The sequence below is a fragment of the Globicephala melas genome, chromosome 14 (assembly GCF_963455315.2).
Source record: "Globicephala melas chromosome 14, mGloMel1.2, whole genome shotgun sequence".
NCBI lineage: Eukaryota > Metazoa > Chordata > Mammalia > Artiodactyla > Delphinidae > Globicephala > Globicephala melas.
In genome coordinates, this window is record NC_083327.1 from 8,723,301 (window position 1) to 8,744,646 (window position 21,346).

Below are 21,346 nucleotides of genomic sequence, written 5' to 3' on the forward strand. Positions count from 1 at the left end.
TTTGAGAGAGAGGGGTTTGGACTAATGGGGAGCGGAGGAAACTTCAACCATATTAAGTGTGAATGTTCTTGGGGAAATGCTTTGCCTCAACAAATGTAGTTGCCCGAAGTCTAGCAGTTATCAATAAAGAGTAATAGCAACTCTCATACGTATGACCTGGGAGAGATCAAGCAAAACTGGGGCATGGAAAAATCTGAGTATTTTCAAGGTATGGTTTAGAGCTTGTAATATGATGCGACAGATCTAAGCTAGCTCAACTGTAACATATATATATACACACACATATAGGTATATACGTATAAACAGTCCAGTCTGTGTCCTGTGTGGAATACTTGATGCCACACAGATGTCTCCAGGAATGGAAGTGAAGGAAGATACTTCATGGAAGACAGCTTGCCTAGCAATGTAGTTTAAAATAGTCATTTCCCAAGTATGCATCATGCTTCAACCGTGGGTCTTGGGACCAATTTACTGTGACAAATTTTTTAAAAACAGTAATCTGTATTAAACTTCAAACAGAATAAGACAGAAAATATCAGAGCACATTCTACAGAGTTAGGCTAAGAATCTTGTATAACGTTTGCCTTATATACACATGATTGTGGTTGTAAGATGTGGAGTCCCAGTCAAAAATACTTTGAAAGTCACCTGTCAAAGAAGCAGAGTCACGGAGTGGATACAGGAATTCCACTGTTGGGAAATTATATGGAATGATTATATAGAGTCTATTTATATGCGGTTCAGTGCTAATAAGCCCAATGGAGCTAATAGAAGACAGGCTAATACATTTCTTACCTCTGGTGGTAAGGTTAGGGGGGAAAGTGGCTTCGTATGTTTTGCTTCAGTTCAAAAGCTAGACGTCTCTTCTGCTACGAAAAAGTGATTTTGTTCCCGTTTCCAGCATTCCCTTAGCTTGCTCCCATTTTCTCTTCTGCCCAGGAGATTGCATCAACAATTTGAAAGCTATAAGGAGCAAGTGAGAAAAATAGGGGAAGAAGCACGGCGTTACCAGGGTGAGCACAAAGACGATGCTCCGACCTGCGGGATCTGCCACAAGACCAAGTTCGCCGATGGCTGCGGCCACCTGTGCTCCTACTGCAGCACCAAGTTCTGCGCGCGCTGTGGGGGCCGCGTGTCCCTGCGGTCCAACAACGTGAGTAGAGCCGCCCACGGTGCGCACAGGTGGATGCGCCCCGCCTCCCCCGTGACCAGAGCAGGGGACGAGCGATGCAGATAATTCATAAAAGATGCGCTTTCTGTATGTGTGTATCTCGATAAATGATTCCCATTCAACACCAACAGATTACCTATGGGAGTAAGTTTATTTTCTGAAGAAAGTAGTTAATGTAGATTTAGTATCGTGAATTATGAAACCCTTGAAGCGTGTTACCACCAATTCTTCTTGTACAAAAAAAGCAGAACAAAACAACCTACCTTGAATTTCTGCAACATATGTTTCAGATTGAATGAAGATAAAATCAAGGTAGATTGTGTGGCATTAAATTTAACCCAATGCAATCATGTATAAAGCAATAATTAGCCTCTGTGAGAGTAACTTCAAATTTGCTATCATGTTAAAAAAGGAAAAGAGTGCTAAGTCTTATGAAAATTATTTGGATATTTAAAGAGTGTGTCAAAATTTTAATTTCGTGGGGGAAAGTGGTGGTTTACACTTATATCTTCCTAATTTGGAAAATCACAGTTAAAATTAAAGTGAACCTACCCATCAACATTGTATTCTTTGGTAGTGTATTTGAGTTGTAAGTAGGGTATTATTCTAAAATCTCTTCTAGGGGAATTAAGACATTTAGTAAAATAGATGCATTATTAAACTTAAGATGAGCCTACTATTTTCTTTGTAGCCTTAACTTCTCCGAGCAACAGCATCTTTATCTATGAAACTGTATGGTAGTAATTAATGCATATGGTTGTTATGAGAATTAAAACAATTCAAATCTATGCAACTTTAATTTTTCTTTATGTTCCGTTCTTATGGTCACATAAGTTTTCTTTTGTCTTCCTAAAAGTTATGTGCTTTAGCTAATCCTCGTATGCTACCTTAAAGCCTTTCGAAAACAAGCTTGGATTGAGATCGTGTCTGGTGCATAAAAAGTGCACAGGACCTATTTGTTAAATTTCCCTTCTTTAGTTCTTGAACACACTTTTTGGAATGAATTCTTGCAAATGAGACCTGTGATGGTATTCAAAATATTAACAACTCATACAGTAAGGGTACTGTCCAATCTGAAAGGGTGCTGACGCTGAACGCTAGGGTGCAAATGGGCTGAGTGCCCATAGCTGTTGAATGCTTTTAACTTCACATTATAGGTTTGAGGCAATCCAATAACATAGAATCAAACTCATATTTTAAACAGGAGAGGGGTTTAAAGGAAATTGAGCTAAGAGGTACCTATGCTTTTGAGCAGACAAGCAGGCCTAATGTAGTTCATCCATCTTTACTAAACCCATTCAATCTTGGAAAAAATATTCAAAAAACAAAACAAAACAAAGCACAACTTAAAATATTTAATCTTGGACAAAGGACACAAAATTGTATAAAGTTGTTTTTTTCCTGTGACACTGTAAATTTTGAAATACTTGTTATGAATAAATCTTCCTTGTGGGATAATTTATGGCTAAATGATTAACAGATTCCTTTTCTCATTTTTATTTATTACAAACACTTCCCATTCTTAGATTTTTTCCAGGTCATAACTATAAATATTTTAAGAGTAATTTGATATAATTATTCATTCAAATTTTATGCATTTTAATATGTCTTTTCAATAATAGGTGGACTAAATATGGTAGTGAATTAAGTTTTCTTTCTGAAGAATGATTTAAATGTAGATTTAATAATCCGAGTTCTCGAAAGTTCTGAAATTATAGTGCCCAACTTTTGTACCTAACCTATAGCAGGATCAGTATATGTGTATTTTCAACAAAAGATTGAACAGTGACTATTTTTTGGTGAGAATAAATATTTACTTTTTAAACTACCTGTGCTTTTATACTTTAAAGTAACACATGATTGCTTTCTTAAAATCTGTTTATTAATATATGCCTTATTTTTGTTTTTCTCTTCTTTTCCCTCTCTCTTTACTCTGCTTCCTTGGATGCTTTCCCAAAGGAGGACAAAGTGGTTAGAATCCATGATTTCTTTTCTATCGTTTGTTATTACAATGCTGTGAACTTTATTAAGTGAATGTTTCACCTAGTGTTGTTAATCACTATATTTCACAAAGAAATTACATGCTAGGAAGAGCTCATTCGTAGCTCTCATTGAAAAATAAAATGAACATCTAGGAGCATTACAGGGTTTTATATTAATAGATAAAGTCTGGGTAGTTTGTGTTCATGGGAACGGTGATATTTTAACATAATTTAAATCATTATGAAGCTCATTTGTCCTCTTAGCTCCCTGAGTTTTGAGGATGATTCATCTGCCTTGAGGAACAATAAAGTCTAATGGGCCTTACCTTTCTCATCACCCATTGGACGCATGGCGGGTGATTTGAAACTCTACAGCAGGAGGAATGGGATGTACTGATTTAGTGGAGAGAATGGATCAAATTAAAATCAAGAGCTCAGAATAAAATGATTGTTCTATAGAACACAAGTAGCAGAGTTGTCATATTGAACCACAGTTTTGCTCTTTTCTTCTCCCTCATGCATTGAAATCACTCCTAAGGAAGTAAAAGGTCACCTTTAACTCTTATCAGTCTTGGAAATCACAGAGGATGTACTCAGTAAGATAGGAGACAAGTGGAATCTTACATCAGCCTGTCCTTTGCAGACATACTATACACTTTCATTTGGTGTAAATTACAATTTCCCGATATGAGACTGAGGCAATGAGTATTTTGGGTTCAATATATCAACTCAGCTGCCTCTATTCAACTGTTTTAAAGTTTAGATTACATACTGCAGTGTGTAGGCAGCAAGCCTGACATTAAGCTGAACATTAACTTGTGTTTTTAAACTTGATGTTAGTATATGTTCATAAGTTTTTTCTATGAAAAAGAAATCAGGGTATTATATAGGGTAGTTATTTTCACTAAATGTGTTTGCCTGTACCATTGGTGGTACGTGAGATCATTCTAGGGGCTATTATTTTAATGCAATACCGGTTTCCCCCACTATCTGAAAATAGAGATTTTCTATGAAAACTTTTGTAAGACCAAATGGCATAAAGAGAAGAAACAATTACCTCTGGACATATCTTGCTAACGAATGCACAAAATAAATCAGATAAGGCACAAATGCCCACAGACACATTTCAAAGCTGTGGTGGCTGGATGCTGAGATGCTGAGTGCGGTCCCTGGGGAAGGAGCTTGGCAGGGCTGCTCTCTCTGCTCTGGGTGTGTACTACCTCTATAACAGCTCACTCCAAAACAAACACGGAACGCTAATTTTCACATCTCACCTTTTTTCTTTCGTAAAAGCAAAGTGGAGTGAAGGGAACTTTTAAAAAGCGGGGGATACGTGTAATGTATTGTATTAGAAAAAAACATAATTAGACTATCACACTTTTGGTTTCATGAACACTACTTTGGATGAGTCTACGTTTGAAATGTAGGTAATTTTAAAATCCTTTAAAGAATAAAAGTTTAAGTACATAAATAATGCTGGTGTTGTGCAGACTTCAGCTACTTCCGTAGGGCTGGCCAGATTGATTGTTCCCATACAGGTAGGGTATTTGTGCTTGTTATGATTACTGACTCTGTAATAAGAATTCAGGGGGATTTTGTGGTTGTCAGTCAAAAATAGAATGAAAAAAACCTGTAAAATACAATCACTTTCAATTATTATCTTCACTTTGATTAGAACGCATATATCTACCATTTATGTTTAAGTACTCCGTCAAAATTTCATTAAAATGCTTCTTAGCTGATTGAGGTTGACGATGAATTTCCATTTTGGTCCAAGGAAACTGAAGCCAGATTTTGTCTTAGTTGTGTTAAAGAGAATAGCCAAGTATTAAGCAAAGTACTTTATTGCTATTTCTTTCCCTATTCCTCTGAGATCTTTTATTTTTCGTAGAGAAATTATAATTTACAGATGTGTGGAGGGGGTGCTTCTATGAGAGGAAAGCAAAGACTAATAAGGATGAATAAAACTTTCCTAAAAGGAATCTCCATCTTGTTCAATAAAATAATGATGAGGTCTACTTAGTTTGTTAAATTGGTGAATAAAGTGACTAAAATACTAGTGTATGATATGAAGACCTAAGGATAGCTAGGACATAAATATTTCTTTACTGAGTCCAGTGAAAAGTATTAATGATCACATCTTTTGCAGCCTGGCAATATTTTATTTCAAAACTTCACTCTTAGCCTAAATCACCTCTAGTAATTTGGGAGATTGTGTACTTATAAAGAAAACAGCTTGCCATGAAGAATCACTTTGCACTTGACGCATGTACAAAATAATCTCATTATAAATTATTACGTGTGTAAAGTGCACACTCTGAGAGATAAAATGATAATTTTTATTTCATCGAAAGACTTCTCTGAAGTCTAAATATATAGGGATACTGCGGATTTCCCCACAGCCTGTTTAAATTGGTTTTTTTTTTAACATCTTTATTGGAGTATAATTGCTTTACAATGGTGTGTTAGTTTCTGCTTTATAACAAAGTGAATCAGCTATACATAACCATATATCCCCATATCTCCTCCCTCTTGAGTCTCCCTCCCACCCTCCCTATCCCACCCCTCTAGGTGGTCACAAAGCACCAAGCCGATCTCCCTGTGCTATGAGGCTGCTTCCCACTAGCTATCTATTTTACATTTGGTAGTGTATATATGTCCATGCCACTCTCTCACATCATCCCAGCTTACCCTTCCCCCTCCCCGAGTCCTCAAGTTCATTCTTTACATCTGTGTCTTTATTCCTGTCATGCCCCTACATTCTTCAGAACCTTTTTTTTTAGATTCCATATATATGTGTTAGCATACAGTATTTGATTTTCTCTTTCTGACTTCCTTCACTCTGTATGACAGCCTCTAGGTCCATCCACCTCACTACAAATAACTCAATTTTGTTTCTTTTATGGCTGAGTAATATTCCATTGTATATATGTGCCACATCTTCTTTATCCATTCATCTGTCGATGGACACTTAGGTTGCTTCCATGTCCTGGCTATTGTAAATAGAGCTGCAATGAACATTGTGGTGCATGACTCCTTTTTTTTTTTTTTGGCGGTACACGGGCCTCTCACTGCTGTGGCCTCTCCCGTTGTGGAGCACAGGCTCCGGACGCCCAGGCTCAGTGGCCATGGCTCATGGGCCCAGTGGCTCCGTGGCATGTGGGATCTTCCCAGACCGGGGCACGAACCCATGTCCCCTGCATTGGCAGGCGGACTCTCAACCACTGCACTACCAGGGAAGCTGCATGACTCTTTTTGAATTATGTTTTTCTCAGGGTATATGCCCAGTAGTGAGGTTGCTGGGTCATATGGTAGTTCTATTTTTAGTTTTTTAGGGAACCTTCATACTGTTCTCCATAGTGGCTGTATCAATTTACATTCCCACCAACACTGCAGGAGGGTTCCCTTTTCTCCACACCCTCTCCAGCATTTATTGTTTCTAGATTTTTTGATGATGGCCATTCTGATTGGTGTGAGGTGATACCTCATTGTAGTTTTTATTTACATTTCTCTAATGATTAGTGATGTTGAGCATCCTTTCAGGTGTTTGTTGGCAATTTGTATATCTTTTTGGAGAAATGTCTATTTAGATCTTCTGCCCATTTTTGGATTGGGTTGTTTGTTTTTTTGATATTGAGCTGCATGAGCTGCCTGTGTATTTTGTAGATTAATCCTTTGTCAGTTGCTTCATTTGCAAATATTCTCTCCCTTTCTGAGGGTTGTCTTTTCTTCTTGTTTATGGTTCCCTTTGCTGTGCAAAAGCTTTTAAGTTTCATTAGGTCCCATTTGTTTATTTTTGCTTTTATTTCCATTTCTCTAGGAGGTGAGTCAAAAAGGGTCTTGCTGTGATTTATGTCATAGAGTGTTCTGCCTATATTTTCCTCTAAGAATCTTATAGTGTCTGGCTTTACATTTAGGTCTTTAATCCATTTTGAGTTTATTTTTGTGTATGGTGTTAGGGAGTGTTCTAATTTCCTTCTTTTACATGTAGCTGTCCCGTTTAACCAGCACCACTTATTGAAGAGGCTGTCTTTATTCCATTGTGTATTCTTGCCTCCTTTATTAAAGATAAAGTTACCATATGTGTGTGGGTTTATCTATCTCTGGGCTTTCTATGCTGTTCTGTTTATCTATATTTCTGTTTTTGTGCCAGTACCATACTGTCTTGATTACTGTAGATTTGTAGTATAGTCTGAAGTCAGGGAGTCTGATTCCTCCAGCTCTGTTTTTCTTTCTCTCAAGATTGCTTTGGCTATTCAGAGTCTTTTGTGTTTCCATACAAATTGTGAAATTTTTTGTTCTAGTTCTGTGAAAAATGCCAGTGGTAGTTTGATAGGGATTGCATTGAATCTGTAGATTGCTTTGGGTAGTATAGTCATTTTCACAATGTTGATTCTTCCAATCTAAAAACATGGTATATCTCTCCATCTGTTTGTATCATCTTTAATTTCTCTCATCAGTGTCTTATAGTTTTCTGCATACAGGTCTTTTGTCTCCTTAGGTAGGTTTATTCCTAGGTATTTTATTCTTTTTGTTGCAATGGTAAATGGGAATGTTTCCTTAATTTCTCTTTCAGATTCTTCATCATTTGTGTATAGGAATGCAAGACATTTCTGTGCATTAATTTTATATCCTGCTACTTTACCAGATTCATTGATTAGCTCTAGTAGTTTTCTGGTAGCATCTTTGGGATTTTCTATGTATAGTATCATGTCATCTGGAAACAGTGACTGTTTTACTTCTTCTTTTCCAATTTGGATTTTTATTTCTTTTTCTTCTCTGATTGCTGTGGCTAAAACTTCCAAAACTATGTTGAATAATAGTGGTGAGAGTGGGCAACTTTGTCTTATTCCTGATCTTAGTGGAAATGGTTTCAGTTTTTCACCATTGAGAATGATGCTGGCCATGGGTTTGTCATATATGACCTTTATTATGTTAAGGTAAGTTCCCTCTATGCTTACTTTCTGGTGAGTTTTTATCATAAATAAAATTCTATGAATTTGTCAAAAGCTTTTTCTGCATCTGTTGAGATGATCATATGGTTTTCCTCCACCAATTTGTTAATATGGTTTATCACATTGATTTATTTGCATATATTGAAGATTCCTTGCATTCCTGGGATAACCCTCACTTGACCATGGTGTATGATCATTTTAATGTGCTGTTGGATTATGTTTGCTAGTATTTTGTTGAGGATTTTTGCATCTATGTTCATCAGTGATTTTGGTCTGTAGTTGTCTTTTTTTTGTGACAACTTTTATCTGGTTTAGGTATCAGGGTGATGGTGGCCTCATAGAATGAGTTTGGGAGTGTTCCTCCCTCTGATATATTTTGGAAGAGTTTGGGAAGGATAGTTGTTAGTTCTTCTCTAAATGTTTGATAGAAGTCGCCTGTGAACCTATCTGGTCCTGGGGTTTTGTTTGTTGGAAGGTTTTTAATCACAGTCTCAATTTCAGTGCTTGTGATTGGTCTGTTTATATTTTCTATTTCTTCCTGGTTCATTCTCAGGAGATTGTGCCTTTCTAAGAATGTGCCCATTTCTTCCAGGTTGTCCATTTTCTTGGCATAGAGTTGCTTGTAGTAATCTCTCATGATCCTTTGTATTTCTGCAGTGTCAGTTGTTACTTCTCCTTTTTCATTTCTAATTCTATTGATTTGAGTTTTCTCCCTCCTTTTACTGATGAGTCTGGCTAATGGTTTATCAATTTTGTTTATCTTCTCAAAGAATCAGCTTTTAGTTTTATTGATCTTTGCTTTGGTTTCCTTCATTTCTTTTTCATTTATTTCTGATCTGATCTTTATGATTTCTTTCCTTCTGCTAACTTTGGGGTTTTTTTTTTGTTCTTCTTTCTCTAATTGCTTTAGATGTAAGCTTTGGTTGTTTATTTGAGATTTTTCTTGTTTCTTGAGGTAGGATTTTATTGCTATAAACTTCTATCTTAGAACTGCTTTTGCTGCATCCCATAGGTTTTGGGTCATCATGTTTTCATTGTCATTTGTTTCTATGTATTTTTTGATTTCCTCTTTGATTTCTTCAGTGATCTCTTGGTTATTTAGTAGTGTATTGTTTAGCCTCCATGTGTTTGTATTTTTTACAGATTTTTTCCTTTAATTGATATCTAGTCTCATAGTGTTGTCATCAGAAAAGATACTTGATACGATTTCAATTTTCTTAAATTTACCGAGGCTTGATTTGTGACCCAAGATATGATCTATCCTGGAGAATGGTCCATGAGCACTTGAGAAAAAAGTGTATTCTGTTGTTTTTGAATGGAATGTTCTATAAATATCAGTTAAGTCTATCTTGTTTAATGTATCATTTAAAGCTTGTGTTTCCTTATTTGTTTTCATTTTGAATGATCTGTCCATTGGTGAAAGTGGGGTGTGAAAGTCCCCTACTATGTTTGTGTTACTGTTGATTTCCCCTTTTATGGCTGTTAGCATTTGCCTTAAGTATTGTGGTGCTCCTATGTTGGTTGCATATATATTTACAATTGTTATATCTTTAAATTGTTTTTGTCTTTGTTTTATCATCTGTTTGATGACAGGGTATTAACTTTAGATAACTCCTTTAGTAAATTAACACTTTGGTCTTACTAAGTGAACTGAATTACATCCTCTAAACTCAATTTCTTTGGGACTTCCTGTAAAATTTGATCAGTATTTCCTGTTTGGTGGGGGTAACTGGCTGATGAATAAAGCAACTAAAAATGAACTTGCTACCTTTCTAGTTAATCTTTATTTTCATGCAAATAAAAGTGTCAGGTGTTATATGTTAAGAGTATTTTATAATAAATGCCAGCAATATTCTGAAAAACAGAACATGACCATTTTCTTATTTTTTTTAATGTGAAAGCTACACATATCTACCTTTTATACATCATGTACAAAGAAACTTTTTTATATCAAGATAATTAATGAGGTACAATGTTTACAAAGTCATGATTTTTTTAACTGGCTCCTCATACCCTTTCATTGGTGTTTGTTTATAGAAATCATACTAAATGATATGCTGATAAAGTATGTTTTTATAGAAAAAAACTCAAAGTGTAAGGGTTGGGTGGAATGGGACAGCACCAACTGAGTTTGGAACTGTCCTCACCCCAAGTTGTTATCTGTAGGGAGGTTGATTCTGGCAGCAATAAAGAACTTTGCTTTCATGGACTCTGTTTTAAATACCAAAATTGTTTTGTTTTGTTTTTACTCTCATTAGGGTTAGATAAATACAGGCAATTCAGTAGAATCATATCCATTTTTTAAATGATTTGCATGATTGTGTTAAATATTTATTCTCATTATGAAAAAAATCTCTCAGAATTATGCATATTTAGTCCATAGTATGATGAGCCATCTGACCATAATTTTCAACCTTCAATCTTTTGAAAAAAATGACTGTAAGAGTTTGCCTGCGTCCACTTTCATGTTTCTCTCTCTCTCTCTTTTTTAACTAGATGCTTTGATTATGGATTTCTTTGCAAGAATGTTCTGTTAGAGATTCTGCCCAGAAAGACAGTATGGGCCTAAGTAGAAAAGTTTATAAATAATAAACATATTAATAAGGAAATATTAGGGTACACTGAGAGGAGAACATTCATTAAGCAATTTAATTGATTAGATTTTTCAAGGTTTCTCTTACTGTGTCATGCTTGTCTGAGAGAGGAGTAAAACATCAAGTTGTAGAAACTTTCATTAGATCATGAAAATAATAAAAAAATTGTTACAAATCAGTTTTAGGGATTTGCTACACTTTTTTTCAGGGGCATAGAATTTTAATCTCTTGAATTTAGCATTACTATTCTGGAAACATTTGTTAATATTCATTAATCATTGGGATGTTTATAGTCCTGGTTTTGTCCCCACTCCTGAAATCATAGTTTAAAACCTTTATAAAACCTGTTTCCAGAAATTACAATTTCACAAACCAATGTTCAATACAGATGCCTCTTAAGGTGTAGAGAAAACCCTTCTAATTTAAGGAAAGGGACTGTGAGAGGCAGAGCTTTCACAAAGCTAAAGACTAACCCATGGCAAACTGCCTAGCTTTCTGTGAACCTAAGTGGTCAGATCTCTTGTTCATTTACCTAGAAGTGGAATTACTGTGTCACGTGATAGCCTTATGTTTAACAATTTGAGGAACTGACAGTTTTCCCAAGCAGCTGCATGATGGTATTTATGGGTTCCAATTTCTCCACATTCTCATCAATACTTGTTACTACCTGGATTTGTTTCTACTATAGCCGTCATGTTGCCTGTGAAGTGATGTGGTATCCCGTTGTGCTTTTCACAAAGCTGTTTTTAAACCAAAATTATCAAACGAGTTTTATATCTCCAAGGATTCACTTTGTGTGGATTTAGATTCTTACATGAAAATGTTTCTAAGTGAGTCATTTCTTGAGAATAGATTTTTTTTAAAGCTATCATATTCAAAGCATTAGAAGTTTGGTTTCTTTCTTCTTTGGTGATTCTTTATGTCTCTTATGTTACAACTACATAAGTACTTATTAACCTATATAAAGCAATCAGAACAGGAGCTCTGTTGAGTTTAGGATAACTTGGAATCTAATATCTGTCTAGACCAGCTATCCCTAGGGTGCACACAAAGTAAGAGACTTTCATTGCCAATTGAAAAGACTATTTTTTAAACATGTGGAGAGAACTAGCAGCTTCTCTTTTACCATTCAGCCGTAGGTCCAAAATTAACACAGAAGCTTAAGCCCAGATTCTAAAAGACCATTCTTTTTTCAGCATGTGCAGGATATTTTCTTGAGTGATGAAAGCTTTCAGCAGTATGCAAATAGACCCACACAGAGACGCAGTGATGACCAGATTTTCTGTCACCAGCCATCCAACTCTCCATACATCCCTGAGGTCTTCCTCCAACAGATTTCAGCAGTAGATAGATTCCCTATCATTGCTGCCACTAGTGGGGAATAAATTATTAGTCGCAAGCAAAGCCTATTTTATCTGATATTTGTATAGCTACTCCAGCTCTGTTTCGGTTGCTATTTACATGGTATATCCTTTTCCATTCTTTTAATTTAATCATACATTTGTCTTTGAATCTAAAGTGTGTCTTATACAAACAGCGTATACTTAGGTTTGGGTTTTTTTTTAAATCCAGGCTGACAATATCTGCCTTTTGATTAGATTTGTAATCCATTCATATTTAATGTTTTTATTGATATGATTGTATTTTTGTCTCCTAGTTTACATTGTGCTTTTTATCTCTCTTTTTTTTTTATTTTTGTTCCTCACTGTTCCTCCTTTACTGTTTTATTTTGCATTAATGGAGTATTTTCTAGGCATGTTTTAATTATTTCAGTGATTTTTAACTGTATTTTCTGAGTTATTTTCTCAGTGACTCTAGGGTTTCCAGTATACATTTTTTTTCCATCTTTATTGAGATATAATGACATGTAACATTGTGTAAATCTAAAGTATACAATATGATGATTTGATACATGTATCTATTACACCCATCTTGCCAGAATCTACTTCACATTTATACTACCTTAATCCCAGTGAAAGCTAAAAATGTCCATTCTACATAACTCTATTCACCCTTCTCCCTTTTTTTGTGCTATCGTTTTTATATATTTTATGTCTATATGTTACAAGTCCAATAATACATTGTTGTAACTATCACTTTATATGGTTTTATCTTTTAATGAAGCTGAGAGAAGAAATCAGAGCAAGTATACATTTACAGGATATGTTATATAACATTCTTATTTACTATTTTTGGTTCTCTTAACTTCTTCCTGTGGCTTCAAGTTACCATCTGTTGTCATTTCCTAACTCCAGTCCAAAGTTACTTCCATCCATCTCTTTTGTGCTGTTGTTATTGCCAAATATATGCAATTTCTTTATGCTATAGACTTAACAATACTAGTATATTAATACTGTTTTATACTACTTTTAAATAATTTAAGATAACAAAGAAGAAATATGAAAGTATACTTTCATAATTATCCCTGTTATTATCTTTACCATAGTTCTTTTTTTTACATGTGAATTCATATTACTGTCTAGCCTAAAGAATTTCATTTAGTATTTCTTAAAGATGAGTCTTCTAGCAATGAATTCTGTCAGATTTTGTTTACCTAGGAGTGTATTTCTCCTTCATTTTTGAAATATAGTTTTGCTGGTTTTGGGATTCTTGGTTAACAGTTTCTTTTTTCCTTCTTTCAGCACTTCAAATATACCATCCCAGTCCCTCTGACCTCCATTGTCTTTGATGAGAAGTCAACTGTTAATCTTATTAAGAGCTCTTGTGTGTGATGAGTCTATTTTCTCTGTTACTTTCAAAAATTTCTCTTTGCCTTTTGTTTTCAACATTTACTGTGATGTGCAACTGTCTAAGTATGAATCTCTTTGTGTCCTTCCTAGTTGGGTTCATTAGTTTCTTAGACATGCAGATTAGTGTTTTCTGTCAAATTTGGGAAAGTTTCAGCCCTTGATGCTTTGAAATTTTTTTTTGTCCCTTTTTCTCTCTCCTCATTATGGCAGCTCGTACTGCACATGTGTTGGTGCAGCTAATGGTTTCCCACATTTCTCTGAGGTTCTGTTCATTTTTCTTCATTCTTTCCTCTCTCTTTTCATTAGGTCACATAATCACTATTGATCTGTCTTTAAGTTCATGGATTCTTTCTTCTGCCAGCTCAAATCTAATGTTGAGCCCTTCTAGTAAATTTTTCATTTTGATTATTCTTTTCAACTCCAGAATCATTTTATTTCTTTAGTAAGCTATATCTCTTTATCTATCTTCTCTATTTGATGAGACGTTGTTGTCATAACTTGCTTTATTCTTTGAGCATAGTTCCTTTAGCTCTTTGAAAATATTTACAATAGTTTTTTTTTAATGTCTTCATCTGGTATGTCCAACATCTGGGCCCTCTCTGAAGGGGGTCCTTTTTTTTCTTCTGTGAACGAGTTGCATGTTGCTATTTCTTTGCATGCCTCATAATTTATAGTTGGATACTGGCCATTTTAGATTATATATTTGGCAAATCTGGTTACCGATCCCAGTTCCCACTCCTGGGGCCTTTTTTTGCTTGTTTGCTTCTTTATCTGTTTAGTGAGTTGGTTGCACTATTTCAGTGAAACCAATTTCCCCTGCAGTGTGCAGCCTCTGATGTTGCTACTTGTGGGCACAGCTTTGGCATGCACACATCACTCTAGCCTTCCCATCAGGGATGCTGGTGTTTTTAACCAGGCAGTCTTTAACCACTGCTCTCTTTTCTTGATCTCCCAGTTAAGATCTCAGTATTCTGCTTGTATTGAAGCCAGTCTTCAAAGTCTGCTCCAATTCCAGACTCTCCTTATCTGCTTCCCTGTTTCTTTCTGTTAAGCTTCTTGCTTGTCTTTTGTTTCCCTTGTTGCTATCATGGAGCTGTCAGTCTTCTCCTTATGGCTCAGCACCAAAATCTGCATTGTTTTTAACAGTGGTGCTATGCTTGAGTGTTCCCAACCTCTGTTCCAAATGAAATCATTTCCCTTAGAGAAAGATACAAAACTCTCTCTTTCTATGGCTTGTCTCTTCCACTAGTCAGAACTCCATGCCACTGCTCTGGAGCTGGGGTTAGGGATGGCAGCCTGCTTCTCTCAGATAGACACCTCTGCTCCATGAGTGTCACACTGGATGAGGTCAGTAATCCCTGGTATTCTTGATGTACTTTTCCTGATGTGGAAATTCCACCCTATGAGCAAGCTGGGACAAGGGTGTTTGGGGTCCAGCAACCTTGGTCTGCCACAGCAGAGGCAGAGCTTTAACATAGGATTGGCAGATGGGTGGAGGAAGTGAGCCCTTGACCACTCAATGGCACTTGCCTGGAATAGAGTTGGAAGCAGGGATGAGATATGCTGCTGACCTTACCTGCTGGGGCAGGAACTATAGCCCTTGACTGGGGGCTGTGGGAAGAGGGAGCCCATGTGCTTGGCTGAACCCACGGATGGCACTTCCATCTTGCTGAGCTTGGATGGATGAAGGGAGTGGGTTGTAGCTCAAATGCCACAGACCCTCACTTTTCTTATGGACATTTAGTAGAGTTTCTTGAATAAATGTTTGTCCATTTGCTATATGCCCTTTGGATAATTTCTAGGGACTTTAAATGGTTATTTTTAAGAAGTAATTTTCACCAGTTATGGAGTGGAAGTCTACAGAGCTCCTCTAGAAGTGCCTTTCAAACAGACTCTTGATAGTTCTATGTTAACACTCATCTATTCACTTATTAATTCATTTTTCATTTTTTCATTCATTAATTTACATTTTTTCCCATAGGATCTTTATATATAATTTTATTCTTTTAGAATCAACTACTAATTGCTTTAACAAATGCAATTTTGATGGTGATACATGCCAAGATGCACTCTTTCTGTTTAATTTCATATAAAAAATTCTTTCTGTGAACTTACTATTTAACAGTTTCAGATTAAAGTGTGTGTGTGTGTGTGTGTGTGTGTGTGTGTTCTGTTTGATGCATAATAATATTTATGGAACACCACATTAAAGAAATAGTTTCTCAAAAGCTTCCCCTTAGTGTACATGATGACAAGTATCTGGTAATTCTATGAACATCCTTACTCAAACCTTTTAGTGCCAAAAGTATTTTGCGCCTATTTATTTAAAAGCCACAAGTCTAATAGACTATGACTATTTCCCATATTCTATTTATTAGAGCTGTCTTAGAGAGATCTTTAAAAGTTTATAAAATATGTTCTAAACTTATTAGAGTAGTTTTGCAGACACTTAAAACATTTTTAATATGTTCTAAATCTTGTAGTCATACTGAAGTTAGGAACCTAGATCTTAAGAAGTCGTTTTCATATACTTCTTTACTATGGCATTTAATAAATGTATTCATTGAGTATTTCATTGCTATGTAATATGTACATGCAATAGAGTCTTTTCTTACATAAACTTCAACAGCAAATATTTTGTTTCCAAAATTCCTTTTAAATTGTTTCATAATGGAAGAAAAAAGAACTTTGTGCATTTAATTTCTAAACATCTGTGTTGTCAAAAATTAAATTTTCATAAAAATCAATCAAGTATTTTTATTGACCAATAACGTACTGTTGTAGCCACTATCACCACTATCCCTGAACTATTTTAGGAACCATATCAACACTGTCACCCAACTCAGCCTTTTCTTTCTATTTACCAGGATAGTATGTTCTCTTCTTATTTTTCTTTGAGTTCTCTATGCTCTTGGAGATTAAAGAACGAAGGACTATCCTCCTGCTTTTCTTGTGGGTTAAGTACAAGTGAAGACCCCTTGTTTTGCCCTATGTCTGGCTCACTTGTTTTCTCTATCTTTGCTTTATTTTCACGTTTTGGTAAAAAGTAAATTTGGGGTATTAAGATGAATTACAGGACATGGTTTAAAGATGGTATCAAGGGGCTTCCCTCGTGGCGCAGTGGTTGAGAGTCCGCCTGCCGATGCAGGGGACACGAGTTCGTGCCCCGGTCCGGGAAGATCCCACATGCCGCGGAGCGGCTGGGCCCGTGAGCCATGGCCGCTGGGCCTGCGCGTCCGGAGCCTGTGCTCCGCAACGGGAGAGGCCACAACAGTGAGAGGCCCGCATACCAAAAAATAAAAAGTAAAAAAAAAAAAAAAAAAGATGGTACCAAGGATAGTAGAAGTTATATAGTGAACACTTCTTGTGTTTCTACTTTGAAATTATTCTTTAAAAAGAAACAATTTTGATGATGTCTTAAAAGATGATGTCTCATGTTTTTTCTCATCATATTCACCACCTTCCATTACTAATAGTTTTCAGAATCTCAAAGCTCTTCTTACATAATAATCCTTCCACTGAATTTTGAATTATCCAAAAGCAAAATTTTCTAGATGAGATTGTCTTGTTTCCATGCAAGAAATGTTTTCTCAAATCTCTAACAATACGGACTGTGGATTTTCTTTTTTATGTCACTATTCCCCCAATTTTTGTAATATATAAAATGGCTGTTTCTTATGGAAATATTTGCTCTGATTCCTCACAAAAATCCTACTTTTCTCAAAGGAAAATTTCACCCATTGGTTCATCCTCAAAATTTGAGATTGAACCCTTGTCTAAATTTTAGCTTTAGATGAAGAAGAAAGCTTTCATTTTCTAACAGTCCCACCTGTCAGGTTTTGGGACGGTGTGAGTGTGATGCTATGGGGGGAAGCTTTGCAGCAGGGAATTCAGGGCAGGTTCCTTGGTTGGCCTCATCACTGTCTGCCACTCAGACTTGAGCTCCAGGTGGCCCCCTTTCCTTTGGCAACATCCTCAGTATCATTCAGGATTGATATTTCTTTCTCTCCAATAGTTCTGTTCATCAGACTTGTCTCTGACCACTGTAGACCCCTCTAAGCTTCCCAGTGTCCGTGACAGGTCAGAGTTCTAATTGTCCTAGTAAACAGAGAGGGGGGGCCTCTGGGTGGGGGAGACCTCACATTGGCAGTCAGATGCATCTGCAGATGTTCAAGAAGCATCTCAAACTTAACACATGCAAAACCCAACTCCCATTTTTACCCCCCAAGCTAGCTTACTGCACAGTCTTCACTGCAGGAAACAGCAGCTCCATTATTGAAGGAGCACAAACCAAAGACCCAGGAATCCTCCTGACTTGCCTCTTTCTCTCTCTCTCTTTTTTTTCCTTTTCTTCTCTTATATCTCATATCCAACCCATCAGGAAATCCTGTTGTCTCTATCTTCAAAATATAACCAAAATGCAGCATCTTCTCACCACTTCCCCTTTTCTAGCCTGCTCTGAGACATCATCTAGTCTGAATTATTGCATTGGTTTGCTAACCAACCTCTCCTTTCTGCCCCCAAAATGCCACTCCCCAAGCCCAATCTTAGCTAGAGTGATGATATTAAAATGGAAAACAGACCATCTCATGTCTGTGCTCAAAACCCCATGTTGGCTTCCCATCTCATTCAAAGTAAAAGCAAAGCCCCTCAGAGTGGTACCCAAACTCCACGTGATCTGTACCCACACACAGAGGCACCCTCTCCCACCATCTCCCACCTGCTCACTGCCTTTGCTGGTGGTCTTCTTCTTGTCCCTACTGGACACTAAACAAAAACTTGCCTAGGTCCTAGCACAGCTGCTGCTTCTTCTGGAGCACGCTGCTCATACCTCAGTCCTGAGCTGTGTTCTGGTTTTTGCTCAGATATTACTGTATCAAAGAGGCCCTCTCTAATCACCCCGTATAAAACTGTAGGCACCTCCCCTACCATGCTATCCTTTCCTATGTGTCATGTTTAATTTTTCTCCACAGTACTTTCCCCTCCTGTTTCTTTGTTCAATGTGAGCTCTGCGAAGAGGGGGCTTTGTTTTATTCTGTGCAGTATTCCCAGTGCCAGCAACAATGCCTGGCTTAGATAGGCACGTTACAAATTATGTGATTGTGTTAGGGTTTTCTAGAGAAACAGAACCAATATATGTGATTTATTATAAGGAATTGGCTTATGTAACTATGGAGACTGAGAAGCCCCATGACCTGCTGTCTGTGGTAGGGAGGCCCAGCAAAACCAGGAGTTACTTCCAGTGCAGGCCAGAAGGCCTGAGAACCAGTGGGCCCAGTGATGGGGTCCTGACCTCAGTGCAGGAGGACACTGAAGCCCTAGCTCAAACAGTCAGAGGGACAGTGAATTCTCCCTTTCTCTACACTTTTGTTCTGTTCAGGCCCTCAAGGGATTGGATGCAGCCCACCCACCCTGGGGAGGGCAATCTGCTTTACTCAGTCTCCCAATTCAAATGCTCATCTTGTCTGGAAACGCCTTCACAGACATACCCAGAATTAATATTTAACCCAATATCTGGGTACTGTGTGGCCTGGTCAAGTTGACACATCACGTTACCCGTGACTGTGATGCAGTTAGTGTCTGTAGTGTGAGCTTCGTGTCAGCAGGGCAGAGAACCTGTTCTCCACTCAGCACCATCCTCCTGCCTTGAGAAAGTCACTGGGCAAAGCCCCGCTGTACTTCATATGCTCTATTTGCTTGTTAAAGTGGGGATTAAAATTTGCAGCCCTGGGGCAGCGTGCAGAGCAATGGCACGGTTTTGGAGGCCTTTTCTGCCCTCTCTCTCCCACTGGACCCTAGTCCTCCTTGCTCCATGACCACGTGCTCCTTAGCTTAAGCACCTCTGGGAACCTGTCCACATCCCGGCCTTCCCTCACCCGTGTCCTACTCAGCTTGATTCTTCTATTTTTTTTTTTTTCGGATTACATTTTTTTTAACATCTTTATTGGAGTATAATTGCTTTACAATGGTGTTAGTTTCTGCTTTATAACAAAGTGAATCATCTATATGTATACATGTATCCCCATTCTTACCTGGACCGTGTCTTCCAAAAATTTCTCAAAGTTTCTGACCTATTCATGGTGTCCATCCTTGTTTCACAGAACATATCCAGATATTCTTACTTTTGTACTTTTATAACATTTGGAGGATTAGGTAATTGCCTTCTTGAATTGAAATTTTATTGAGTAATTTTGATAAGGTTGAACTTTTAAACAAAGAATATTAGAGCTTAAATAGAATGATAAACCCTCCCCCAGTTTAAAAACCAAGAGTTTTTATGCTGACATTAGGCATGGATAATATTTAAAGTTAATTTTACTCTGGAATAGTCAACACAAAAGATTTTAAAAATACTCTTTTTGTTGAGTATTTTCAAAAATTTAGTACTTTTAGTTTCTTCTAATGTAACCCTGAGTAATTTTTTCTTCTTGAATTCTTGTCACCTCCAACTCTTACTGGGTTGACTTGCCCATTAGTAAAATCCAGTAATGTGTTTGGATCCTAGTTATTGCAGTGAGAAAATACACATCAAATGTGCAATGATATTATAATATCAGAGAAATTTTTTAAGTAGTTTCAAATTAGTGGTTAATGCTATATAAATAAAAGCTTGATGCAAGACACTTTTTGATCATTTTACTCTTTGCCCTAAAACACATATCCGGACACAAAATAATGTACTCTATAGTGTTTTTTTAATAAAACACTATATTTAAAGCAAATATTGTATGAAATATTACTATATCAAACATTGCTGAACAATTAAAGCAATTGTTCTCTGATGTATCCTGAAATTATTTTCAAAAGGAAAATGTTTGGATTGTGTAAACTCATTGTTGAACTGAAACTTTCTCATTAATGAAGTAAAGTATTGTGATGGTTAGAGAAAATGAGAGAATTAGAATTTGACTTGGCACACTTTAACAAATGCAAATGAACCAAAGATATACTTTATAATTTGTCTTTTAATCCACTTAGTACTTTTTAAATGTTCTGTAAAGTAATTTCCAACTTGCATTATTTCATGAAATTATGTCCACACTGATAGTCATAGTAGTTCTTTATAGGTAGAGATGAAAACTGTGGCCAAAGAAGTTTAGTGATTTTTCTCTCCATCAGAATGTTGATAGGATGTGGTTGGAAATCCAAGGTACCTTCATCAGAGCTCATGACTTTAAATTAAGTGATGTGATTAATTTCTTCTAAGACAAATTCTCTGGTTATAAACAGTCTCTACTGTTTATAACAGATTTTAAAGGGTATATTAAATCTCACATTTTATTTGTGGGCATGTTTTAACTCCTTCACTTTGCTTTAACTGCTTGGATGACATGGACCATATTTTATTTTCCTGGGAGATACTTGAATTCAAAAGAATCAAAGGAGGCTCCCCACAAGATTCCAGCTTACTAAGCTCAAATCTGAACCAACTTCAGTAGGAAATGGTACATGCATGAAGAATGGGCACAGATAGATTTTTCTGTTTGGGACTATTCATTCAAGATTTGCAAGTAATCTAGTTTCCATTTCATGAATGCTTCTTAACCATACACTTCTTGGTTGGTACTTTATTATTAATTGGAATAAATTACTTCGATTTGTATCTTTGGTAGGCATATGAATTTGGTTGAAAGTCAAGTACTTATTATAGGCATTGATTTTCTTAGATATGTATAGAATAAATAACATGTTATTGGCCAAGTATGGTATTAGAAACTGATTTTATCTGTTCTCTAAATTCACTCTTTTATCATAAGGAGCTTATTTTTAGAAGTATGTGACCCAAATACATAATGCAATAATGCAAATAGCATTTTTGTCATCCTTCATAAGCCAATTAAAACATACAATATCAAGTTAGCTTTATAAAGTGATTATATTTATTCCAGACATT

At 36.4% G+C, this 21,346-nt stretch overlaps 1 protein-coding gene across 16 annotated transcripts in view; it reads left to right on the forward strand.

The window, feature by feature from the left end:
* RIMS1 (regulating synaptic membrane exocytosis 1) overlaps positions 1–21,346 on the forward strand; it is a 474,220-nt gene that overhangs the window by 194,393 nt on the left and 258,481 nt on the right. For 14 of the 16 annotated variants that reach the window (XM_060283406.1, XM_060283407.1, XM_060283403.1 and 11 more), the window contains 2 exons: positions 940–1,153; positions 3,131–3,142. In XM_060283406.1, coding sequence (XP_060139389.1) covers positions 940–1,153; positions 3,131–3,142 — 226 coding nt within the window. The remainder of the gene's footprint in view (positions 1–939; positions 1,154–3,130; positions 3,143–21,346) is intronic. The other 2 variants (XM_060283404.1, XM_060283405.1) reach the window with 2 other exon arrangements.